This window comes from Talpa europaea (assembly GCF_964194135.1).
Source record: "Talpa europaea genome assembly, chromosome: 15".
NCBI classification, from domain to species: domain Eukaryota; kingdom Metazoa; phylum Chordata; class Mammalia; order Eulipotyphla; family Talpidae; genus Talpa; species Talpa europaea.
Genome location: NC_140083.1, coordinates 76766711 through 76789786, shown reverse-complemented (window position 1 = coordinate 76789786; position 23076 = coordinate 76766711). Strand labels below are relative to the sequence as shown.

The 23076-nt window shown below is 47.2% G+C and overlaps 1 protein-coding gene across 1 annotated transcript in view; it reads right to left on the bottom strand.

Annotated features, from left to right (window-relative positions):
• Positions 1–1718: 1718 nt before the first annotated feature.
• Positions 1719–23076, bottom strand: part of LOC311185265 (tubulin alpha-1C chain-like) — a gene marked incomplete at its 5' end in the record, with an annotated part of 32331 nt that continues 10973 nt past the window's right edge. Inside the window, 3 exon segments of the mRNA XM_084255841.1 lie at positions 1719–2886; positions 4117–4265; positions 4395–4617. Coding sequence (XP_084111967.1) covers positions 1912–2886; positions 4117–4265; positions 4395–4617 — 1347 coding nt within the window. The 3' untranslated portion in view covers positions 1719–1911.

The following is a 23076-nucleotide window of genomic DNA, read 5'->3' as shown; positions in this document are numbered from 1 at the left end:
CATCTTTGCAGCCCAGCGCTCAAATGCTGCGCCACCAGGGGAGGCCCTCCTCTACATTCTTTTTCCTTATTCCCTATTTCAATTATTTCCACAGCATACATTATTGCCATTACCATAACTTGCAACTATTCTCAGCTAGTTTCACTTTCTCCAATAACTTTTAAAAAAGATTTTATTTTGGCATAGAACTGAGGTGTAGGCCAGAGATGCAGGGGGTGAAAGGATCCACCAAGACAGAGTGGGGAGCAGAAACAGTCGAATCTACTGAAATACACTGCTGAGGAAAGGAGCAGGCTGAGACAGGAGAGGTCTGCTGCTCCATGTGGATTAACTCCCTGGCCAGGGATCGAACTTAGGCCGTATAGTGATAGCCCTGAGACTTAACCCCTAGGCCACTAGGTATGCCCCTCCAATAACTTCTTAAAGTACAATTTGCCATAGTTTTTAGAAAGTATGGAAAAAATCAGCACAACTCCAAGCCATTCCCATGTGACTAATCTTTTATTAAATACCAACAGCAACAGTTGGCAGTTGGGGGTTGACTCGGGACTTCAGCTCCAGGTAACCAGCTACGTCACCTAACCCCCAGAAGACCAAGGGGAACTTGTTCAAAATGGCAGTAACAGGGCCTCCCCGGTGGCGCAGCGGTTGAGCGCTGGGTTGCGAAGCTGCCCGCGGCCTCTGAGGCGCCGGTTCGATTCCCGGCTGCTCCCCGGCCACCAGAGGAGGGTCCCACATGGCGCGCAGACCTCTCCTGCCGCCCGCTGCTCCCCTCAGCAGTGTACTTCGGTCCTTCTGCCTGCTCTGCTCCCCGCTCTGGCTCTGGTGAATTCTCTCACCCTCCCGCGCTTCTGACTGTACCCAGTGCATGTATAAACAAAACAAACAAATAAATAAGTAAATAAAGCATGCCTCTATTAAAAAAAAAAAATTAAAAATCAAAATGGCAGTAACTGACACCCCCACCTGGAGACTCCAATCTGCATCTTATTATCACAGTTGATTCACATCCATATTTTATTTTTATTTTTTAAAGATTTATTTATTTATACAAGAACCAGGTGGGAGGGTGAGAGGATTCACCAGAGACAGAGCGGAGAACAGAACAGGCAGATGAAATACACTGCTGAGGGGGGCAGCAGGCAAGACAGGAGAGAGGTCTGCTGCGCCACGTGGGACCCTCTTTAGCCGGCGGGGAGCGAACAGGCACTGCAGAGGCTGCGGACAGCTTCACAGCACTGTGCTCAAAGACCTGCTCCACCAGGGGAGGCCCCACATCCATATTTTAATCAGCATCATGCAAGCTTGGGAAGCCCTGGATCTGGGCGTGCTACCTCACACATGGACGATTGACTGGTCAAGTCAGGTCTAATTAAAAGCCAAGCCACTGTGCACTAGTACCCAGTTCAAGCTGTCACTTGAAATGTTGAATGATCAGGTGATCCCTACCAGCCTGTCCATCTCCAACTGGGCTTCAGGTAGGGAAAGTATTTATTGCAATATGAAAGAATCCAGGGGCCTCCCTGGTGGCACAGGGGTTAAAGACAGCACTATCAAGCTATCGCCAGCCACCGCAGTACAAGTTCAATCCCCGGCCAGGGAGCTGCCTACATGGTGCAGCAGACTTCTCCTGTCTCGCCTGCTGCTCCCCTCAGCAGTGTATTTCAGTAGATCCGCCTGTTCTGCTCCCCACTGTCTCTGGTGAATCCTCTCACCCTCCTGCACCTCTGGCCTATACCCCAGTTCTTGTTTGCATAAATAAATGTTAAAAAAAAAAAAAAAAAAAGAGAATCCAGCCTGAGGTTCAAAATAAAAACATCACTTTTATTGCGCAGTGAGGGCCACAATGGACACATGCACAGAACAGAGAAATAACACCAGACAATGGAGTGTAAAGTTGTAGCAGACAGGTTAATACTCTTCACCCTCATCCTCTCCATCAGCACTATCCGCTCCAACCTCCTCATAATCCTTCTCAAGGGCAGCCATGTCCTCACGGGCCTCAGAAAACTCTCCTTCCTCCATGCCCTCACCCACGTACCAGTGAACAAAGGCACGCTTGGCATACATCAGGTCAAACTTGTGATCCAGGCGGGCCCAGGCCTCGGCAATGGCTGTGGTGTTGCTGAGCATGCACACAGCCCGCTGCACTTTGGCCAGGTCTCCGCCAGGGACCACAGTGGGAGGCTGGTAATTGATGCCAACCTTGAAACCAGTAGGGCACCAGTCCACAAACTGGATGCTGCGCTTGGTCTTGATGGTGGCAATGGCAGCATTGACGTCTTTGGGAACCACATCGCCACGGTACAACAGGCAGCAAGCCATGTATTTACCATGGCGAGGGTCACATTTCACCATCTGGTTGGCTGGCTCAAAGCATGCATTGGTGATCTCTGCCACAGAAAGCTGTTCGTGGTAGGCTTTCTCAGCAGAGATGACAGGGGCATATGTGGCCAGGGGGAAGTGGATGCGGGGGTAGGGCACCAGGTTGGTCTGGAATTCTGTCAGATCAACATTCAGGGCTCCATCAAATCTGAGGGAAGCCGTGATGGAGGACACAATCTGGCTAATAAGGCGGTTAAGGTTAGTGTAGGTTGGGCGCTCAATATCGAGGTTTCTACAACAGATGTCATAGATGGCCTCATTGTCGACCATGAAGGCACAATCAGAGTGCTCCAGGGTGGTGTGGGTGGTGAGGATGGAGTTGTAGGGCTCAACTACAGCTGTGGAAACCTGGGGGGCTGGGTAAATGGAGAACTCCAGCTTGGACTTCTTGCCATAATCGACAGAGAGACGTTCCATCAGCAGGGAGGTGAACCCAGAACCAGTGCCCCCGCCGAAGCTGTGGAAAACCAAGAAGCCCTGTAGACCTGTGCACTGGTCAGCCTGCAAAAGAGAAGTTGAATTTTAACCTTGGTGGAAGCTGCAATAACTTCTTTGAATCCATAATTACATTGATCAAGATTTAAAATGTCTTCTGAATATTATTTGCTAAGAAAGCAGTCCTAAGGAGCTTTCAAGTGCTAAGTGATTCAGAGAAACTTTCGTAATCAGCTATTGGGGGTGATGGGGGAGGTAGAGGAATCATGAGGTCTGGAGTGGATACAGGGTCCAGGTTTTGGGTCTGGGAGGGCAACATCCGGTGCCCTTGCTGTGACATCAGAAATAAGGGCAACTTTTCGTCAGCTGGAAAGCCACCAAGAGCAAGCCTGTATGATGGATTTCTTAAATATTTGGCAGCTGCTTTTTGAGCTGGAATATAAAAGAACAGCCAATACCCTGGACAAATATGCTGGGAGCAGGCTGGGTCTGGACCTGGCTCAACCAGTTCCTTGCTGTGCAATTTTGACCAAATTCATTTCTCAATCTCAGTTCTCATTTATTAATGTGCCATTGGGACTTCCCACCACTAAACGGGGCTACTCCAGCTAGCAAATTACTACTCCATAAAAGGACAATCTTCCCCTTTCAAGCAGCATTGGGCAGACAACCCTCACTTCCCAAAGGTGCTCGGATCTGTGGACATGTTCTACCTACCCCTCAATTCACTTCTCTTGTGGGTCCACACAATGAATGAGATCAGCTGGTAGTCCCTAGCCTACTGATCACATCCATGCAGCTTCGTGTGGCCACAAGGACAAATGCAATTGTTTTGGCAGTTAGTGAACTTCACTCTAGAACCCTCCATGGCTTTTACAAGCTTTATTTGTCCCTAAAGCTAGGTGCTGATTTCCAACTCCGTGCGTGCAGCTGAAGCTTGATTTGCAAACACAGAAAACTAACTCAGCTTTGCTGGGAAGACTGAAGAAAATCTGGAAAAGTCTGAAACCACAAATGATGCCAAGACCATTCTTTTTAGACTAGACCTGTTGTGGCTGGGTTTCGTATTAATGAGATTTCCCTGACAAGTTACCCTACCCAGGCCTTCCTTCTTGATTTTTGGTTAATTACTTACAAGCTGCCCACATGTAAGTGCCTAATGTGCAAAGAGTTATCTGATTGCCAGGCTCTTAATTAAAATGATCCAATCAGAACATTTATTAACTCTACTGATGTAGTTTGGTCTCTCAAAATTGTGAGAACTCTCACCTCACTTTAAGCACGTTGTTTACTTACCAGCTTGCGGATTCGGTCCAAGACCAGGTCAATGATCTCCTTGCCAATGGTGTAGTGCCCTCGGGCATAGTTATTGGCAGCATCTTCCTTGCCTGTGATGAGCTGCTCAGGGTGGAAGAGCTGGCGGTATGTGCCAGTGCGAATTTCATCTGGGAAAGGAAACAAGCGACCCCCATCACTAACAATCTGCACCCAGGCTGTCAGGGGAGCCCCCAGGACACACCTCTGATCCCACTCACTTGGTTCTCATCCCGTTTGGGTTACTAAGGTCAACTCACCAATGACTGTGGGCTCCAGGTCTACAAACACTGCCCTGGGCACATGTTTGCCAGCGCCGGTCTCACTAAAGAAGGTGTTGAAGGAGTCATCTCCTCCTCCAATGGTCTTGTCACTGGGCATCTGGCCATCGGGCTGGATGCCATGCTCCAGGCAGTAGAGCTCCCAGCAGGCATTGCCGATCTGGACACCAGCCTGGCCAACATGGATGGAGATGCACTCACGCTGTGGGAGGAGAAAGAGAAAATGTCAGACTATGACATCTCAGATGGAACACGTATGAATGATTCAGACCTAATTGACCAACCTTCACCTTTCTGGAGGCCACTCCTGTGCAAAGACTATTTCATAAGCAATAGTCTTTGTTGAAGTCTTAGTCTGAAAAAGTGCTTTGAAAAACCAAAGCTGGGCCTCCCCGGTGGCGCAGCGGTTGAGCGCTGGGTTGCGAAGCTGCCCGCGGCCTCTGCAGCGCCGGTTCGATCCCTGGCTGCTCCCCGGCCATCGGAGGAGGGTCCCACATGGCGCGCAGACCTCTCCTGCCGCCCGCTGCTCCCCTCAGCAGTGTACTTGGGTCCTTCTGCCTGCTCTGCTCCCCGCTCTGGCTCTGGTGAATTCTCTCACCCTCCCGCACTTCTGACTGTACCCAGTGCTTGTATAAACAAAACAAACAAACAAATATAATAAAAACATGCCTCTATAAAAAAGAAAAGAAAAGAAAAACCAAAGCTATGTTAATGAACTACTAGGCAGGACCAGAGACCAGACTCTTGCTTTGTTGCCACAGTAGGTATTCACTAGGCCACCATTTCAGAAGACACAAGCTACACTCCCTACATTTCCCTCAGTTCCTGGAAAATCTCCTTGGGGAGTCCTTAAATGCATATGAAATTCCCCCTTCCAGCTGATTCATTCCCTGATTGGTACAACAGTTGACATCATCTGGTCCCTGGTTAATCCGGTTGACAGCCACACCCTCTTCCCCTTTAAACCAGCTTAAACCAGCATGCCACGTGACTCATGGAGAAAGTGCAAGAAAAGCAGTTGTCTTTTCAAAACTCTGGTAAGGGGCAGCCTTTTGACTGTGGAACAATTTAATCTTGAAGGAAGAACACTGTCCTTCACTATCAACATTATCCTGGGGAGGGAGGAGACATGTGTTTAAAAGTGTCACCAAGACGTTACTAAGCATTTCCTAGTTAAATGTACATTATCTGGCACCAAGAGTTTAATGACACTAGGTAATTTTTTCCCTTCATTTATGAAACAAGGTCATTTATAAGTCACCAAATTCATTCCTGCTTAGTAAAATAAGGCAGGGGCCATCATCAGTCAGATCAGCCCCTGCAGAGACTGGCAGACTTTCAAAATACCAATAACAAAAATTTCCCATTACATCTCCCCCCTAATAAGAGGGTTTCAGGTTTTCAGAAGCTGTTAATAGAAAACTAGTTAAAGATAATTCAATACCAGCTTAAGATCTCAAAGGGCCTAGGCTCCATAACCCGAGAAGAGAAACACCCATTAATTCACAACCTTTGACTTATGATCCCCTCCTTCCCACCTACACTCCCCATAAAACAATCATCGTCCTTTGACCACATCAGCAAACTCTGCATCACCTGTGTCTGCTTGCTCAGGTTTCAGGCCGTGAGAGAACACAGAGTTGTTTGTTTCCAGGAACCCATGACTATTCACCATTGCATCACTTTTGCCTTTGGCTGGACTTTGGAAATTTCACAGCCCCCAAAAGCTGGAGAGGACCACAGAGGTGCTCCTTGACAACTCCCGAGCCCAAGGAGATGACAAGATGTTTTCAGTGTTAACTGAGGACTTGTATTTACGTCACTTTCCCTCGTTCTGCATTAGTCTAAGCTGCTTGTTTTAGACTCTGGCTAAACTGCCCTGGGGGGCAGTGAGTAGTGAGCTGTAGCCAGAGTCTAAAACAAGCAGTTTAGACTACTGCAGAATTGTTTCCAATCCCTCTGGAAACTACAGAGAAAATACTCCAGTTGTGTGTAATTCCACGTCTAACACAAAGAATAAAAAAATAAAATAAAATAAAACGAAGCGACACAGTTGCAATCACTTGTCCAGCTTCACGGAATCAGCATTCACTGTTGCTTGTAAAAAAAAAAAACACATTTAACCCCTTCGCCTAGGTAGATCTGCTTGCCATTGCTGCCCCGACCTTTAGACAGTGACTTTTAGACACTTTTATCAGATCTTGGTCTTGCTTGGTGAGAAACACAGGTAAATTATTACAATTGGACATACTTTTGACTGCTGTGGCGGTCTCCAAAGAGAGGGCAACTAGTTAGTTTACTGTATTCTTTCTTTTAATTAATAAATAAATAATAAATTTTTTTAATTAATAAATTTTATTTTTATATTCCCCATACAATTGCAGCCCCCCCATTCTGACCCCAATCCCTCCCCTCCCGCCCCCCACCCCCCAAAAAGTGTCTCTGGTTCATAGTTTTTGTTGATTTTGATTTTCACTTTCTTATAGTTATTCATTTTCCTGGTCCCTTATTTAAGTTTTCTAGATTCCTGCTATGAGTGAGACCATCCGGTATTTTTGTATTCTTTCTTTTAAAGATACTATTGGTAACATTTGACACAGTATTTTAAACATGGTTTTAAGTGGATCTTTCTCTAAGAGGGTTGCTTCCCCTGAATTGTTTCCAATCCCTCCGGAAACTACAGAGAAATTACTCAAGTTGTGTGTAATTTCACGTCTCTCTAACACAAAGAATTAAAAAAAAAAATTAAATAGAATAAAACGAGGAGCACATTGCCGGCACTAGTGTATTCTGGTTGGGGAGGAAAACATCTGTTTACGGACTTGCCGATTGAAAACCTGCCAGGTTGGAAGCGTCAGCTGCAGACACTTCCCTAAATCCACACCAGCAAAGCCCGGCGAGGCGTCCGACGATCCCTTCAGAGAAGGGGGCGCCTCCGGGCTCCGGGCGGCCGGCGCAGGCCCTGGAGCGCGGCCACAGGTGACTCAGCGGCGCGCCCCGGGCGCAGGGGGTGCCAGGACGCGCGCGCACCGCGGGTGTCGAGGCGCACGAGGTGCCCGGGGGTCCCCAGGGGAGCGCCCCGGGAGGGTGACGGCGCCGTGGGTAAAAGGAGGGGCCGGGGCCCATCGGTCCTTGGGGCCCACGGGACGGTTCACTGGCCTCCCCGGAGCGGCAGAGGGGCCTGGGGGTGCCCCCTCCCTGGGGTCAAGGAGGCCTTTCCACGTCCCCCGAGGGGGCGCGCCCCGAGGACGGCCCGCTCGGGAGCTCGGGCTTCCAGGCCCGGCCCCTCGGGGCCAGTTCGCGCGGCGGCGTCCGGGGCCGCCCACGTGCAGCCGGGCGCCCGCCCCTCCCGCCGCGGGGCCCCCCACTCACCATGGCTGGGACGTGTAGTGTCGAGGGGGGCTGAGAGAGGCGAGGGGGCGGCGAGGAGCTCCCGCTGACAGACTGCCAAGGAGTCCGGGGGAGAAGCAGCGAGGCCGCGGGCCGCCCCGAGGGGCCTTATATACCCGGCCCCGGCCACGTGTCTGGGGGCGGCCCCCCCCACCCCGCCCGGCCCCGGCCCCGGCCCCCGCCCCGCCCGCCGCGCCGCCTCGCCCGGCCGCCGACGGGGCGGAGCGCGGCGCCCATTGGTGGGTTCAAAAGTTCAAAACTCGACTCTCCGGTGGAGCCAGAGGAACGAGGAAGGGGCGGGACGGCCGGGGCGGGGGCCGGGCGCGCGGGGTGCGCGGGAGTCGCGGGGCGGCGCCCGGAGGCCGAGGAGGCGGGGCCCGGCCCGGCCCAGGTGGGCCGGGGGCGGCAGGTGAGCGAGGGGTGGGCCGGGGAAGGCGCCAGGTAGAGGGGCCGCGGCCGGGACCTCACGGGCAGCCGCCACCCCCCGCCGCGCCACCCGCCCCGGCCCCCGCCCCGACGGCGGCCCGCGGGGCTCCAGCCCGTCGCGGCCACTTTGCTCCCCGCGAGGCCCGGCCCGGCCCGGCCCGGCCGCTCCCGCTCGCGCGCCCCGGCGCCGCTGGGCCTGCGGCCGCTGGCGAACACCCCACCCCGGGAGAAGGCTGGTTCCTCGTCCAGCTCTTCATGACCCCCCCCCCCCAACCTCCTCTCACCTGTTTGATTTCTTCGTTCTAACTCCTTTAAAACGAGGCTCCTGACAACAGTCGCCCTCCGTGGGCACAAAAGCAGTTTTTTATTATAAGAATTCATTATAATAATAACTTCCCTTTTTTGCTTACTATGCAGAATAGCCCCCCCCCCCCGCCCCTTGTTAGTAACATTTTATCCCTGTGTCAAACACCGTGAGTTGCCCCATTTTACAGATGAGGAAACCAGGCTCCGAGGAACTAGGTGAAGGTCACGCAGCAACGGTGCGGGCGCTGCCTTCGCTGGGCGCTCCGCATGCTACATACATCGCGCGGACCAGCCCTGCAGAAGTGGCTCAGAAGCAGCCTTTATTTCTTTGTTTTTCTTTATCTGCAGCTTCATGATATCTTAACTGGTACATTCCTAAAGTCCGGGTGACAGTTTATGGAAATATTCAGACAACAAAAGTTACTGCTCTACAGAATAGAAGTTAAAGGACTTTTTTCTGAAATAGGGAAAGGCAAAAATGGATTTTTTTTTTAATTTCTTTATACAAGCACTGGGTACAGTCAGAAGCGCGGGAGGGTGAGAGGATTCACCAGAGCCAGAGCGGGGAGCAGAGCAGGCAGAAGGACCGAAGTACACTGCTGAGGGGAGCAGCGGGCGGCAGGAGAGGTCTGCGCGCCATGTGGGACCCTCCTCTGGTGGCCGGGGAGCAGCCGGGGATCGAACCGGCGCTGCAGAGGCCGCGGGCGGCCCCGCAACCCAGCGCTCAACCGCTGCGCCACCGGGGAGGCCCAAAAATGGATTTTGGATACAGAATAGGCAGAACTCGGGACACACTCCAGCACAAAATGGATGCTGTGAAATAATGTGCAGACATTCCTTTTCAATCTACAGTGTATAATTCATTCACCAAATGCTTACTGAGCACCTGTTGTGTGGCAGGATAGTCTCAAATTCAGAATGACTAGTATCTAAAATCTGCTAACTCTGTTGATGTTAATCAGAATTTTTCAACTCTTTAATTCATTCCAGTATGAGCTATGGAATTATGCTATGTACTTAGCATAGTCCTAGGTGTTTGGGAATATGTTTTGTGAACAAAACCAACACATCTCGGGCCTCCCCGGTGGCGCAGCGGTTAAGCGCTGGGTTGCAAAGCTGCCCGCGGCCTCTGCAGCACCGGTTCGATCCCCGGCTGCTCCCCGGCCACGGGAGGAGGGTCCCACATGGCGCGCAGACCTCTCCTGCCACCTGCTGCTCCCCTCAGCAGTGTCCTTCGGTCCTTCTGCCTGCTCTGCTCCCCGCTCTAGCTCTGGTGAATTCTCTCACCCTCCTGCGCTTCTGACTGTACCCAGTGCATGTATAAATAAACAAACAAACAAACAAATCTTTAAAAAAAAAAAAAACCAACACATCTCTACCTCATGGAATGTATTGGGGGGCATATGGAAGAAAGACAGTGGACATTATGAGTTAATTATACAATTTGTGAAGGGTATGGTAGAAAAACAGCAAGTCAGTGGAATGAGGGGGTTTGGAATAAGAGTGGTCAGGTTAACCCTAATGACAAGTGAGTTTTAAACAAACAAGTGAAAGTCCTGAAGGGCCAGGTAAGAGGCCACCTGGGAGAAGAGCCATCCCAGAACAGCCCAAGAGGGAGCCTTTAGTATTCCTGGAAGGAAGCCCTGGGAAGCCAGCTTGGCTAGAAAAGATAAATAGTAGATGAAGTTGGAGAGGAAACAGGAGCAAAACCTTTAGCTTTCTGTAAGCCAGTGCAAGTCCTGTGGCTTATACTCTGACATGGGGAGCCAATGTAGGGTTTGATTTGTATGATTTCACTACTTTTTCTGACAAGATCACACTAGTTCCTATGTTGAGAATAGATTATAGGTGGGCACAGATAGGAGCAAAGACATCTTAAGATACTAACTTATTGCAATAAGCCACCTAAGAGATGACAAAGACTCACACAAGAGTGGGAGCAGAGGAGGGCACAAAAAGTGCTCAGAGTTGGCTACATTTTGAAGATAGGACCAAAATGATGTGAGGGGAAGAGAAGCCAAGACTACTCCAAAGTTTAGCCTGAGTGAGTCAGACCTGCATTCGCCAGATGCAAAAGGCTGAGAGTGGGCAGACTTGGAGGGGGTGATACCAGAGGCGTGTGGAGATGATGATGTCGCGTGTAGGTGTAGGTGCCTCGGACAAAGCAAGACATGAGTCTGGATCCCCACAGAAAGTAGAGCTACAGGGCCTCCCCTGGTGGCGCAGCAGTTGAGCGCTGGGCTTCGAAGCTGCCCGCAGCCTCTGCAGCGCTGGTTCGATCCCTGGCCACCGGCGAGGGTCCCACATGGCGCACAGACCTCTCTTGCCACCCACTGCTCCCCTCAGCAGTGTACTTCATCAGCCTGCCTGTTCTGTTCGCGGCTCTGGTGAATTCTCTCACCCTCCCGTGCTTCTGACTGTACCCAGTGCTTGTATAAATAAATAAATATTTTAAAAAAAAAAAAGGAAATTAGAGCGACACTAAATGCCACCCTGAAGTCAGGACATTGGGTGAGATGGCCAAGGGAATGAGTGCAGAAATAAAAGACCAAAGACTGAACTCTGGAGAAGAGGCAGAACCAGCAAAGAACGATGAGAAAGAACAGTCAATGAGCCAAAAGCCAAGAGTGCGAAGTCCTGGAAACCAAGGAAGAAAGAGTAATCAGTGGTGTCATATGCCACCAACTGGTTAAGAAACTAAAAAAGAGAACTCAAAAATAGCCACTGGATTTAATGAAGAGCACCCTGATGAGAACAGGTCAGAGTGACAGCTGAAAACTAACAGGCATTTTGTTTTCATGTAATTTAACAAAATGCCTTTAGTTTTCCTCCTCTCATCTCTCATTCCCTGCCACCTCACATTCAAGCCAACAGTCCCTGAGACACGCCCCCCCCCAAACACAGAGAGCGTGTGCAAAATGAGCCAGAATCCAAACCAAGGTCATCAGAACTTCCAGAACTTTGTTTGTTTGTTTGTTTGTGCGCTATGAGTCCTTGAGCAAATTTCTTAATCTCTCTAGATCTCCTCCCATATAAAATGGGGATAATATATAACTCATAGGCGGATAAGTTGTTGTGAAGATTAAAAAATAGATAAGTCCTACATGGCTCATACACATAGCAAAACCATACCTCTGGTAGTTGTGACATTGTAAGTGGTAGGTAGTAGTAGTGGACGAAATCAGAGACAAAGAGTCCTCCTCTAGCACTTCAAACTCTCTTTAAGCTTTGGGGTCACATTTAAGTTTATGTCCCATACTGGACTGTGTGTCAGGGGTGGGGTGGGGCTTTCTTTCTGGTGGACCCTTAAAAAGTTTACCTTTGTGTCAACAGGTCTTTATGGGTCTAAAAATTAGTGAGAAGAAGCAGAAACTGATCTTAATTTCTAGTTGAAATTTTCCAGAATTTACCACAAACACATTGTGTTAGTGCTCTGCCACTTTTGGGTGTATATTTTTCCTCCTTGGGCCCTCGGCTTAGAATGTGCAGTTTGAAGCGACTGGACAGGATTCTCTCTAAGGCCTCTTCCAGCCCTCATATTCTTTGATGCTGTGACTTGTATGAAAGCGAACAAAGTTGAAAACATGTTTCATTCACTCACAGTGAATGAATCACTCTAAGAATCACCAGTACATTAGATAAAGACTACAGTTGGGCCTCTGGCTGGAGTCTTACCTGCTTTTGGGAAGGTTCCAAGGAGCTTAGGCTTTAAATCATTGTCAAATGTTGTGTCTATAAAACATTAGTAAAGAGAAAAGAAATCAGATAAAATGGAACCTTATATTATTTCAGTCTAGCCAATGTCAGATTTTAAGGAAATTTGTGAGCCAGTTGGTTATCACATGGGTAGCTTGAAATCAGCAATGGTGAGTGTGTTCATGCCATGGAAATCAGTGAATACTACAAATTATGCTTTCACCCCTGTAGGGTAAATAAAAGGTATCAGGCTTTTCTGTCCTCCCGCCATTAGGATGGATGATGGATCCTTGCGGCCCTGAATGCATGCCTGATGGTGGGCACCTGGAGTGGGGTGTGGGCAATTGTAAGTGGGTACACCTGGCTGAGACTGGGCTTCTAAGGGTGGTGCCATGGGGATGCCAGAGGAGAGCAGAGAGCAGAAGAGAACGAAAGAGCGAAAGCGAGCCAGAGTGAAAGAGCTTCCAGAGGTACAGCAAAGTGAGAGGAGCAGAATCACCAGAAGAACCAGAAGCGAGAGAGCCCAGAAAGCATGAAGACTTGCTGGGGCCTGGGAGGCCTGCCAGCCCCCCACCCCACACCCCCACCCCCACCTGCTCTATACCTGGTAAATCCTAATAAAAGCCTGCAAAAACCACCGAGGGCTCCAGAACTCTCTTTTACCCCATCTGCTCAAATAATAAGAATCCTGCACTGTACCCTTCCTGCCACCACAGCCCCCCCCCCCCCCCAGCTGGTTGTGAAGCCTTTCCCAGCACCACGCTGCCCTACTCCTACACCACTCCAAGTCAGGCCATTTCCCGCTGCCCTTTCAGGGCCAGCCTAAGAAGGGTTTTTGTTTGCTTTTGTCTCAGCGCTTAGTTCATTCCCTGGCTTCAGGCTAAACTCTCTCCTTACAGCCAAAGCCCAAAAGCCCAGCCCGACTTCTCCCAAAGTGACCTTCTGGGCCACCCCTAGCTCCTTCCATCCCAATCAACTCATCCTTACCAGCTCTTTCTCTCTGAGGTTCTAAAAGTACATGCCCCACCTCCTTTTCTCACTGTCCCTCTCATACCCCAGTATCACCACCAGCCCAGTCAGTGTTACTATTCTGGACTGTGGAGCTGATGTGGTTTAACATGTTATTCTTCACATCTCTGTGAGGTAGCAACTATTGTTACCTTTACAGAAAAGGAAACTGAGGGCTCCTTGGGGTTAAGTAACTGCTACTTTCAGTTTAGCCTTCCTCTCCAGGATTCCCACAGCTTTCCTCAAGTCAACTTTGAGGCTCTAATTTCAGAATCATTGTCTTCTCTCCAAAAACATTAATGGGCAACCACTCTTATATCTACAACTTTAATTGCATGTTGATTTCCACAAGTCACCCAACACTGGGATGACCCCAGATCCTTCAGTTATAAGAGAGTGACAGAAAAAGGCTAGTACAGAGTTCTAACAGATGGGGGACCTGGGCTCAGAGGCCTCTGCTTTTTTTTTTAGTATTTTTCCAATTTGATCTCTAGCCTCTATACTTTTTCCTTCCCCTCCAGCATATTTTGTTCTGATAGAGTCAGGGATATAAACCATTTAGAAACCATGAAAGGTCTTTGTTTCTGTTAGATCAAGATTTCCTCATTTTAAATTACATACTTCTTTGTTTTTGTAAGTTGTGGTCCCTACTGACCTTTAAAAGGGTTATGTGGAACAGTCTGTAGCTACAAAAATCAACTTGCTTACTCTGTTGAGCAGCTCTGTTTGTACCAAACCCAAGGGACTGGGCCAGTTCACATACTGTGGAAAAGAAAAAAAGAAGGTGGGATTCTTTGTGTTCAAAACAAAGCAAAAAAATTTAATTCAGACCGCTCTTTCTCTTTACTCTGCTCAAAATGTAAACGAAAGTTGTTTCAGAGAAAAATAAAAAAGAACACGGGATGTAGGTCACCTAACAAGCTATGAAACCTGTTTCCTTGAAGCTGCTTTGCTCAGTCGCATCGGGGTTCCACAACCTCTGATCAGGGCTCAGGCAGCCTGCAATGGACTGAATATTTGCAGCCCACAAAATTCCTTTGTCTTAACCTCCACTGTGATGGTATTAGAAGATGGGCCTTGGGGAGGTAATTAATGAGATTGGGGCCCTTAAATGGGATTAGTGTCCTTATAAAAGAGACCCCAGTGCAATTCTTTAATCTCATATAAACATGCTTTGCCTTTTTAATTACCTCCTGAATTTTTTGGATGACATGTGACAGCAGTATTTTGAGTGAAGGGAAAGACTAATCCCAAGGACATTGTTATGGAAGCTGAAGAGAATAAAGTCCAGCTATCAGGTAAAGTAGTGGTTACTTACTTAGCAACAGAATCATTCTGATCGCTAGAGACAAAGACAGAATAAGTCAGGGGCAGAGGGTTGGGAAAGCAAATATTAGAATAAGAAAATACTGAGGTGAGGACTTTATTGACTCCTCAGTGGCAGGGGTGACCACTCCCAGAGCCATTATGACTACTAAGTACTGGGAACTCTGGTTTCTAGTGTGTAGTAGTGTGACCTTTGACAACGTACCTAGCCCCACTGTGCCTGAGTTTCCCCCATCTGCAAAATAAGATAATACCTGCTCTAAAACAGTCTTGTAAAACTGAAATTGGGGACCACCCTGTTACAAAACGATCACTGAATTGAGATGTGGGAGATCTGGATTCTAGTTCTAGAACAGCTGGCTGATTGGATTTAGTTCCATCATTAGTAAAATCAAAGATAGACTCAAGTTTCCTTACATGATGCTGCCATTTTATAGTGTGAAATTGTAAAGATTTTCTAGAAATGCAAAATTACTTTTGGAAAAACCTGAGGATGGAGATATATTTCAAGGGGAATCCACAGGTGATTAGAGATCTGAAACTTCCAGTTCCACCCCTGCATCTCAGGGCAGGGAGATTTGGAGCTTGAATCAAAAGTCAGTGATTTAATGGATTATGTTTCTGTAATGACGCCTTATAAAAACCCAAAAGGAGGGTACTTCAGAGAACTTCCAAGTTGGTGAGCTTGTGGAGATTTGGGGACAATGGTGCACAGAGACAGGGCATGGAGGCTTAGCATCTTCCCCTAAATCATCCCCCGTGCGTCTCTTCCCTCTGGCTGTTCCTGAGTTACATCCTGTAATAAATTGGTCATCTAGTGAGTAAACAGGTTTCCTAACTTCTATGAGCCCCCCTAAGTAAATTAACTGATCCCATGGCTGGCTTCCTGGGAATTTCTGATTTATAGCCAGTTAGCCAGAAGCACAGACTGGCATCTGGAGTGGAGGGCAGTCTTGGCAGATGGAGCCCTTAACCTATGCAACCTAATACTATCTCTGGGCAGATGGTGACTCAGCTGAACTGACTTAATTTCTCAGCCATTCTGCTGGTGTCAGAGAATTGCTCATTGGTGTGGGGAAGTCTCCACGTACACTCCCATTGGAACTGGGCCACGGACACTCTACATTACCTCATCTCTTATTTCCTCAACCCCACCGCTGGTCTCAATCTCCTACATCCTTAAAGTTCCTAATCCACCCCTACCTGTTCACTCCTGGCAGATAATCTAGATTCCTAATTAAGTGATAGATGAAGGGGTCTGACCTGAGCTCTATCTGCCCCCACCAGGAAAAGCTGAATTGAAATTAATTCAATTTTAAGCATCTATTCACTGCATTGAGCAATTTACTCACTGAATTGAACTTCATTTCAACTTTAAGTATCCCACTATCCAGCCATCACCTCCCACCTTCCTAGCACTAGAAAACCAATCCCAACAACCCTTCCACCTAATGTAACAAGGCAATGATCCTACCACCTATGTGCTCACCCCTTTCTTTCCAAGGTCTATCATTAAGATTGTGCTCCTGCTTACACCTGCAACTCCCTGGCTTTTTTTTTTTTTTTTTTTTTTTTTGGTTGTACACACTTAGCAAAACCTCAAAGCTGATTAAATCTCACCCTGCCTACCTCATGCCTGCAGGGCATGTCTGTGGCAGGCTGATAGATTCATTTAAAATTCATGACTACTAACCTCCAGTGAGCCTTGCATTGCTCAGCAGTGACACTGTATTTCTCTTAACCTCTTCATTTTCCTATTCTCCTAAGTCTTTTTATATCATCCCTGCTCTCAAACCTCTAAAACATCCTCCTCCTTCTTTTTTTTCATTCTCCCCATTCTCACTCCATAGCTTTGCATCCTTGTTGACTGAGTAAACAGAAGCAACCACAAGAGACTGCCCACAGCCCCCCCCCATACCTTCCTTGTTCAAATATAATTTCAAAAAAATTTAAAATCATGACTCATATACATACAGAATCAACATAGGTCCAAAATTTATTAACCAAGGATCCGTAACACTGTAATCTAAACAGGGGAGGCTCCATGTTCCCTGCCCCACCTAATGAAGGGTGGAGCTGAGCACCCAGGGAAGCTAAACAGGCTTGGGAGTGAAGACAGGAGGCACACAGAGCAGAGAGACATGTGAAGACGCAGCCGCACTGGCTTCTCGGCCTTGGACTTGCACCGGGGACTTGGGGGACATGGACGCAGACTTTTTGACGAGTGACAGACCCACAAGGGGGCTGACAATGGCAGCCTTCATCATCGTGACTTGTACTTTGATTTACTCCTTTCCTTCCAGACTTGTCTGCCCCTTCTGCCCCTTTCCCATGGTTCCCCACTGGAAGGTGCCTTAGACCTGTGGCAAGCTTTTGGGCCAACCCTGTTTGGCTGGGAATTTAACCATGAGGGGATGGGTCACTTTGAGTGTTTTATTATAAACTATTTTCCTTTCTTCTCTGCTCTCTATTGCACACTACTTCTATTCAAGTTCTTTTCTATTGGAGCTCACACATTAAGAGTATTTTTTTAAAGATGTATTTATTTATACATACAAGAACTGGGGTACAGGCCAGAGGTTTTGGGGGGGGCTGAGAGGATTCACCAGAGACGGAGCAGGGAGCAGAACAGATGGATTGACTGAAACACACTGCTGAGGGGAGCAGTGGGGAGTCAGGGGAGGTCTGCTGCACCATGTGGGTCACCTTCCTGGCTGGGGATGTGCTGCAGTGGCTGCGGATAGCTGTGTCTCAGGCCCTTGTGCCACCAGAGAGGCCCCTAAGAGAATGTTTTGTCTTTATGTGGTGGATACCACATAAACCAGCAGAAAAAGGCAGAACCCTATTGAGAGCATGCAAGATTTGGGGCATCTCAGGGTACCCCTCAGTTTGCCCACTAACAGCACCAGTAGAATTTTAAAGCTTGCGCAAAATGCATTTGAGGGACAGGAGTTTATATATCTTATTAGGAAAACACTTAAAAAGTATTAGAACCAGATTGCTGGGTTAGATGCAAAACTAGTTATCTCGCTCAAGGCAAAAACAAACAAAAATAAACAAAGCCGTATTCTGTGGGGCTATCTTTTCTGTAGGACAGAAATCATTTCTATTTCTCTTAGACAGACTATTTACATTGCTAGACATTTTCTATAAAAAATAAAGTTGTAAAATATTCTAATTGATAGTAAGTAGAAAGTGAAGCAAAGCTACCTTTCCCCTAGAAAATGAAATATCCCCTAAGAGGCTGCTGGACAGAGCAGACAGAGCACAGCAGGTACCCAGAAACCTGTTTTCCAGATTTAGGATACTTTTTCTTTATGCTCTACCTATTTGTGACTATATTCAAATTGCTTGTCCTCCAGCTACTAAAGATAAACTCTCCATGCTCTCATTCGAGGGCAAACTTTCCATTTGTGTATTCTATCCCATCCATTTTTGCCTACTCAAGAATGTTACTCTAGTGATCTCTTTTCTATCTTTTGCATCAATTTCCTCCTCTATTTGATGTTTTCTTTTAGCATGAAGACATGCTAGAATGCTTCCATCTCCAAAACAACCTCTATTGATTTCACTTCTGCCTATCACTACTACCCATTTCTCTCATTTTTTTAAGATTTATTTGTTTGTTTATTTTATTTATTTATTTATTTATACAAGCACTGGGTACAGTCAGAAGCACGGGAGGGTGAGAGAATTCACCAGAGCCAGAGCGGGAAGCAGAGCAGGCAGAAGGACCGAAGTACACTGCTGAGGGGAGCAGCGGGCGGCAGGAGAGGTCTGTGAGCCATGCGGGACCCTCCTCCCGTGGCCAGGGAGCAGCCGGGGATAGAACCGGCGCAGCAGAGACCGCGGGCAGCTTCGCAACCCAGTGCTCAACTGCTGCACCACTGGGGAGGCCCTCTCTCCTTATTTTTATAGCAAAACTCCTGGAAACGGTGTCTAAAATCACTGCCTCCCCATCCCCATTCCATTCTTAAACCCACTGGACTCGGGCCTTTAGGTCCTCACTTTTCCAAAACCCGCACTTCTCAAGGTCACTCGTGACCTTCATACTAGCAAACCTAAAGATTGTTCTCAGTTCTCATCTCACTTAGCCCATCGGCATCATTTGACACTGTTGAGTTTAACTGTGAAATTCTTCACTTGAAGCATTTCCTTTACTAAGATTCTTCTGGTTTCCTTCCCCACTGTTTTTTTTTCAGTCTCCATTGCTGTTTCCTCCTTGGTCTCCAAAACTCTTAATGTCAGGGGCTCCCCTCATCCACACTAGTTCCTTTACTGATTTCTCTTTTGCTTTGCATACTCTCTGCATACTGATATATACACACCTTAGCTTAGAATGTTTTCCAGAATTTCACACCCACATATACAAATGCCTGTGGGACTTCTCTGCCTACAGCCGGGCTCTTAGCATCCTAAACCTAAGCTCCTACTCTTCCTGACTAAACATGCTCCCCCCACTTTCCAGCTTAGTTGATGGCTAAGCATTTTTCTAGCAACTTGGACCCCAAAGCATGGAGATGTTGCTGACTCTTTTTTATGTCACTCCCATCAATCAACAAATCCTGTCAGCTCTCCCTTTAATATCTATATTATAAATAATATATACATAAATATACAGTAAGACTATCTTTCACAATCTCCACTGTAACCATCTTGGACTGATGCCATTCTCCATAAGCATTCTACTCCTGTCTATCTGTTGTATACACCTATCTGCTTCGTCTAGAGATGAAGAGGGACATAAAAAAGAATCAATAACATCTCCAATATCAGTTTGTTTGATATTAATATAGCCATTCCAGATCTCTTATGGTTGCTATACCCATAGTATTTTTTTAAAAGATTTATTTATTTATTTATTTATACAAGCACTGGGTACAGTCAGAAGCGCGGGAGGGTGAGAGAATTCACCAGAGCCAGAGCGGGGAGCAGAACAGACAGACCGATGAAATACACTGCTGAGGGGAGCAGCGGGTGAGAGAGGAGAGGTCTGTCGCGCCATGTGGGACCCTCGCCGGCTGCCGGGGATCAAACCAGTGCTGCAGAGGCTGTGGGCAGCTTTGCAGCCCAGTGCTCAACTGCTGTGCCACCAGGGGAGGCCCCCATAGCATTTTTTAAAAAGATTTATTTATGCATACAAGAACTGGGATGTAGGCCAGAGGTGCGGGGTGGTGAGAGGATTCACCAGAGACAGAGTGGGGAACAGAACAGGCAGACTGACCCAAGTACACTGCTGAGGGGAGAGTAGTGGGCGAGACAGGAGAGGTCTGCTGTGCCATGTGGGTCACTTCCCTGGCCGGGGATTGAACTCATGCTGCCGTGGCTGCTGATAGCTTCATAGTGCTGACACTTAATCCCTTGTGCCACCAGGGAGGCCCCAGCATATCTTTTTTCCATCCTTTTACTCTTAACCTATTTTTGTCATCACCTCTAATTTGTCTCATGTAGAAACCTTATCATTGGATCTTGCTTTTTCATCCAGGCTGGCAATTTCTGTCTTTTGATTGGGATGCTTAGACCTTTCAAAATTAATGTAACTAATGTAATTATTGATGTAATTTGATTTACATTTGCCATTTCGATATTTTTCCTGTGTGTCTCCTTTTTTTCCTCTCTTCTTTCTTTACTGCCACCTTCTGTTCAATAAATATTTTAGTGAATATTTTATATTATGAAATTATAATATTTAATTCTCATGCAGATTTTTTTACCATGTATTTTAAAGTTATTTCTTTTCTTTCCTTTTTTTTTCCTAAAGATTTATTTATTTTATACAAGCACTGGGTACAGTCAGAAGCGTGGGAGGGTGAGAGAATTCACCAGAGCCAGAGTGGGGAGCAAAACAGGCAGACTGAGAAAATACACTGCTGAGGGGAGCAACAGGAGAGGTCTACGCGCCATGTGGGACCCTCACCGGCCGGCTGGGGATTGAACTAGGGCTGCAGAAGCTGCAGACAGCTTCGCAACCTTGTGCTCAACTGTTGCGCCACCAGCGAGGTCCTCTATTTGTTTTAAAAGATTTATTTATTTATGCCTACAAGAACTGGGGTACAGGCCAGAGATATGGGGGGGGTGAGAGGATTCACCAGAAACAGAGTGGGGAGCAGAACAGATTGAAATACACTGCTGAGCTGAGGGGAGCAGAAGACCAGACAGGAGAGGTCTGCTGTGCCATGTGGGTAGCTCCTTGGCTGGGCTGGAATTCATGCTGCAGCAGCTGCAGACAGCTTCATTGGTTGTGTCTTAACCCCTTGCACCACCAGGGAGGCCCTAAAGTTATTTTCTTAATGGGTATTCTAGGGATTATAATATAAACCTTAATTTATTATTATCCTGGTTATCACTTTCAGTAAAATATAAAAACTTTGCTCCAGTATAGCTCTATTCCTCTCCTTGCTTTATTCTACTCTTATATATAATCATCCCTCAGAGTTCTTTGGGCGTTGGTTCTAGGGTCACCCCCTCCCCCACCCAAATCTGCATATGCTCAACTCTCTTATATAAAATGCCATAATATTTGCATATAACCTATTCATATCTTCCTGTATTACTATAAATCCTCTCTAGGTTACTTATAGTACCTACTAAAGGGCCTCCCTGGTGGTGCAGGGGTTAAAGACAACGCTATCAAGTTATCACCAGCCACTGCAGCACTAGTTCAATCCCCCAGCTGAGCAATTAACATAGCAAAGCAGACCTCTCCTGCCTCACCCCCTGCTCCCCTCAGCAGTGTGTTTCAGTAGATCTGCCTGTTCTGCGACCAACTCTCTCTGGTGAATCCTCTCACTCCCCCACCCACACATCAGACTTATACCCCCACTTCTTGTATGCATAAACAAACCTTTAAAAAATATTAATAGGGTCTCCCCGGTGGCGCAGCGGTTGAGCGCTGGGTTGCGAAGCTGCCCGCGGCCTCTGCGGCGCCGGTTCGATCCCCGGCTGCTCCCCGGCCACCGGAGGAGGGTCCCGCATGGCGCGCAGACCTCTCCTGCCGCCCGCTGCTCCCCTCAGCAGTGTACTTCGGTCCTTCTGCCTGCTCTGCTCCCCGCTCTGGCTCTGGTGAATTCTCTTACCCTCCGCGCTTCTGACTGTACCCAGTGCTTGTATAAATAAATAAAAAATAAATCTTTAAAAAAAATAATAATACCTACTAAAATGTAAATACTATGTAAATAGTATTCTGTATTGCTTAGGAAAGTCTGTATATATTCAGTACAGATGTAACTATCATAGGTCTAACTATATAGTACAATTTTTCAACCTGTGGTTAGTTGACTGTATATATCACACATATCATTATATAATCAATATTATTATTACAGTTACATTATACTTACATTACAGAATGATGTATTACCATCATATATATCACATGTCTATGTTGTAAACCTATCAACATAATGTTATAATATTTGCTTTACACAATTTCATACATTTTAAAGAAATTATATGAAGAAATAAGAAACACACATTTATAGGGTTTTATACTAACCTACACAGACATTTGATATTTCTACTGCTCTTCATTTCCTCCTGCTACCACTTGATGTCATTTTCTTTTCCCCCCAAAGGACTCTCTTTGACATTTCTTGTAGAGCAAGTCTACTATTAACACATTGTGAGGGGTCTCCCTAAGCACCACACTATGAAGCAATCCGCAGTCTCTGCAGCACAAGTTCGATCCCTGGCCAGTCAGGGAGCAACCCACATGGTGCAGCAGACCTCTCCTGTCTTGCCCACTGCTCCCCTCAGCAGCGTTTCAGTCAGTCTGCCTGTTCTGTTCCCCACTCTGTCTCTGGTGAATCCTCTCACTCTCCACACCTCTGGCCTGTACCCCAGTTCTTGTATATACAAATAAATACATCTTTTAAAAAAAAAAACGCATTGTGACAATAAATAATGCCTGCACACTGCTGTGAGGGGGTCTGAGTGAACACCAGGATCCTTCTTCGACAAGGTGATTGTGGGGAGGCCGGATTGTGAGTCTAGGACTCCTTTGATCTTGTTTATCACCCCTACACCCAACTGAGACATAACTGGTGGGAATGCAAGGATAAGATCATGAAAATCCTTTGAGATTGGATCTATTATACATAACTAGAAGGTGGTATTATGCTTTGTAATTCTTTGGGAACTTTAAGAAATCCCTCACGGGGAAATTTTGGTCACAGTAGAACTTGTAAAATTACAGAAGCTACTGAAATTATGCCCCTAACTTCTTTTTTCCCTGGGCATTGTAACCATTAAAATGTTGGTATCTCCTAAAAGACAAGGATTACAGCTGTAAATCCTTCTTAATCACAAACTCACATTTTTTAGATATTTCTTAGAAGAACCAAATGACCGGGGCCCTCAAATCAGATATAATGCACCAATTTGTTGGTTAAACATGGAGAAGAAGCACGACCAAGCAGAGTGTCTGGCGTGTGAACTTAAGAGTGTGCAGAGGCTATCACCCCTTTGGGCCTCACCGAAATTTCAGCTCTGTCTACAGGAAATGCATGTT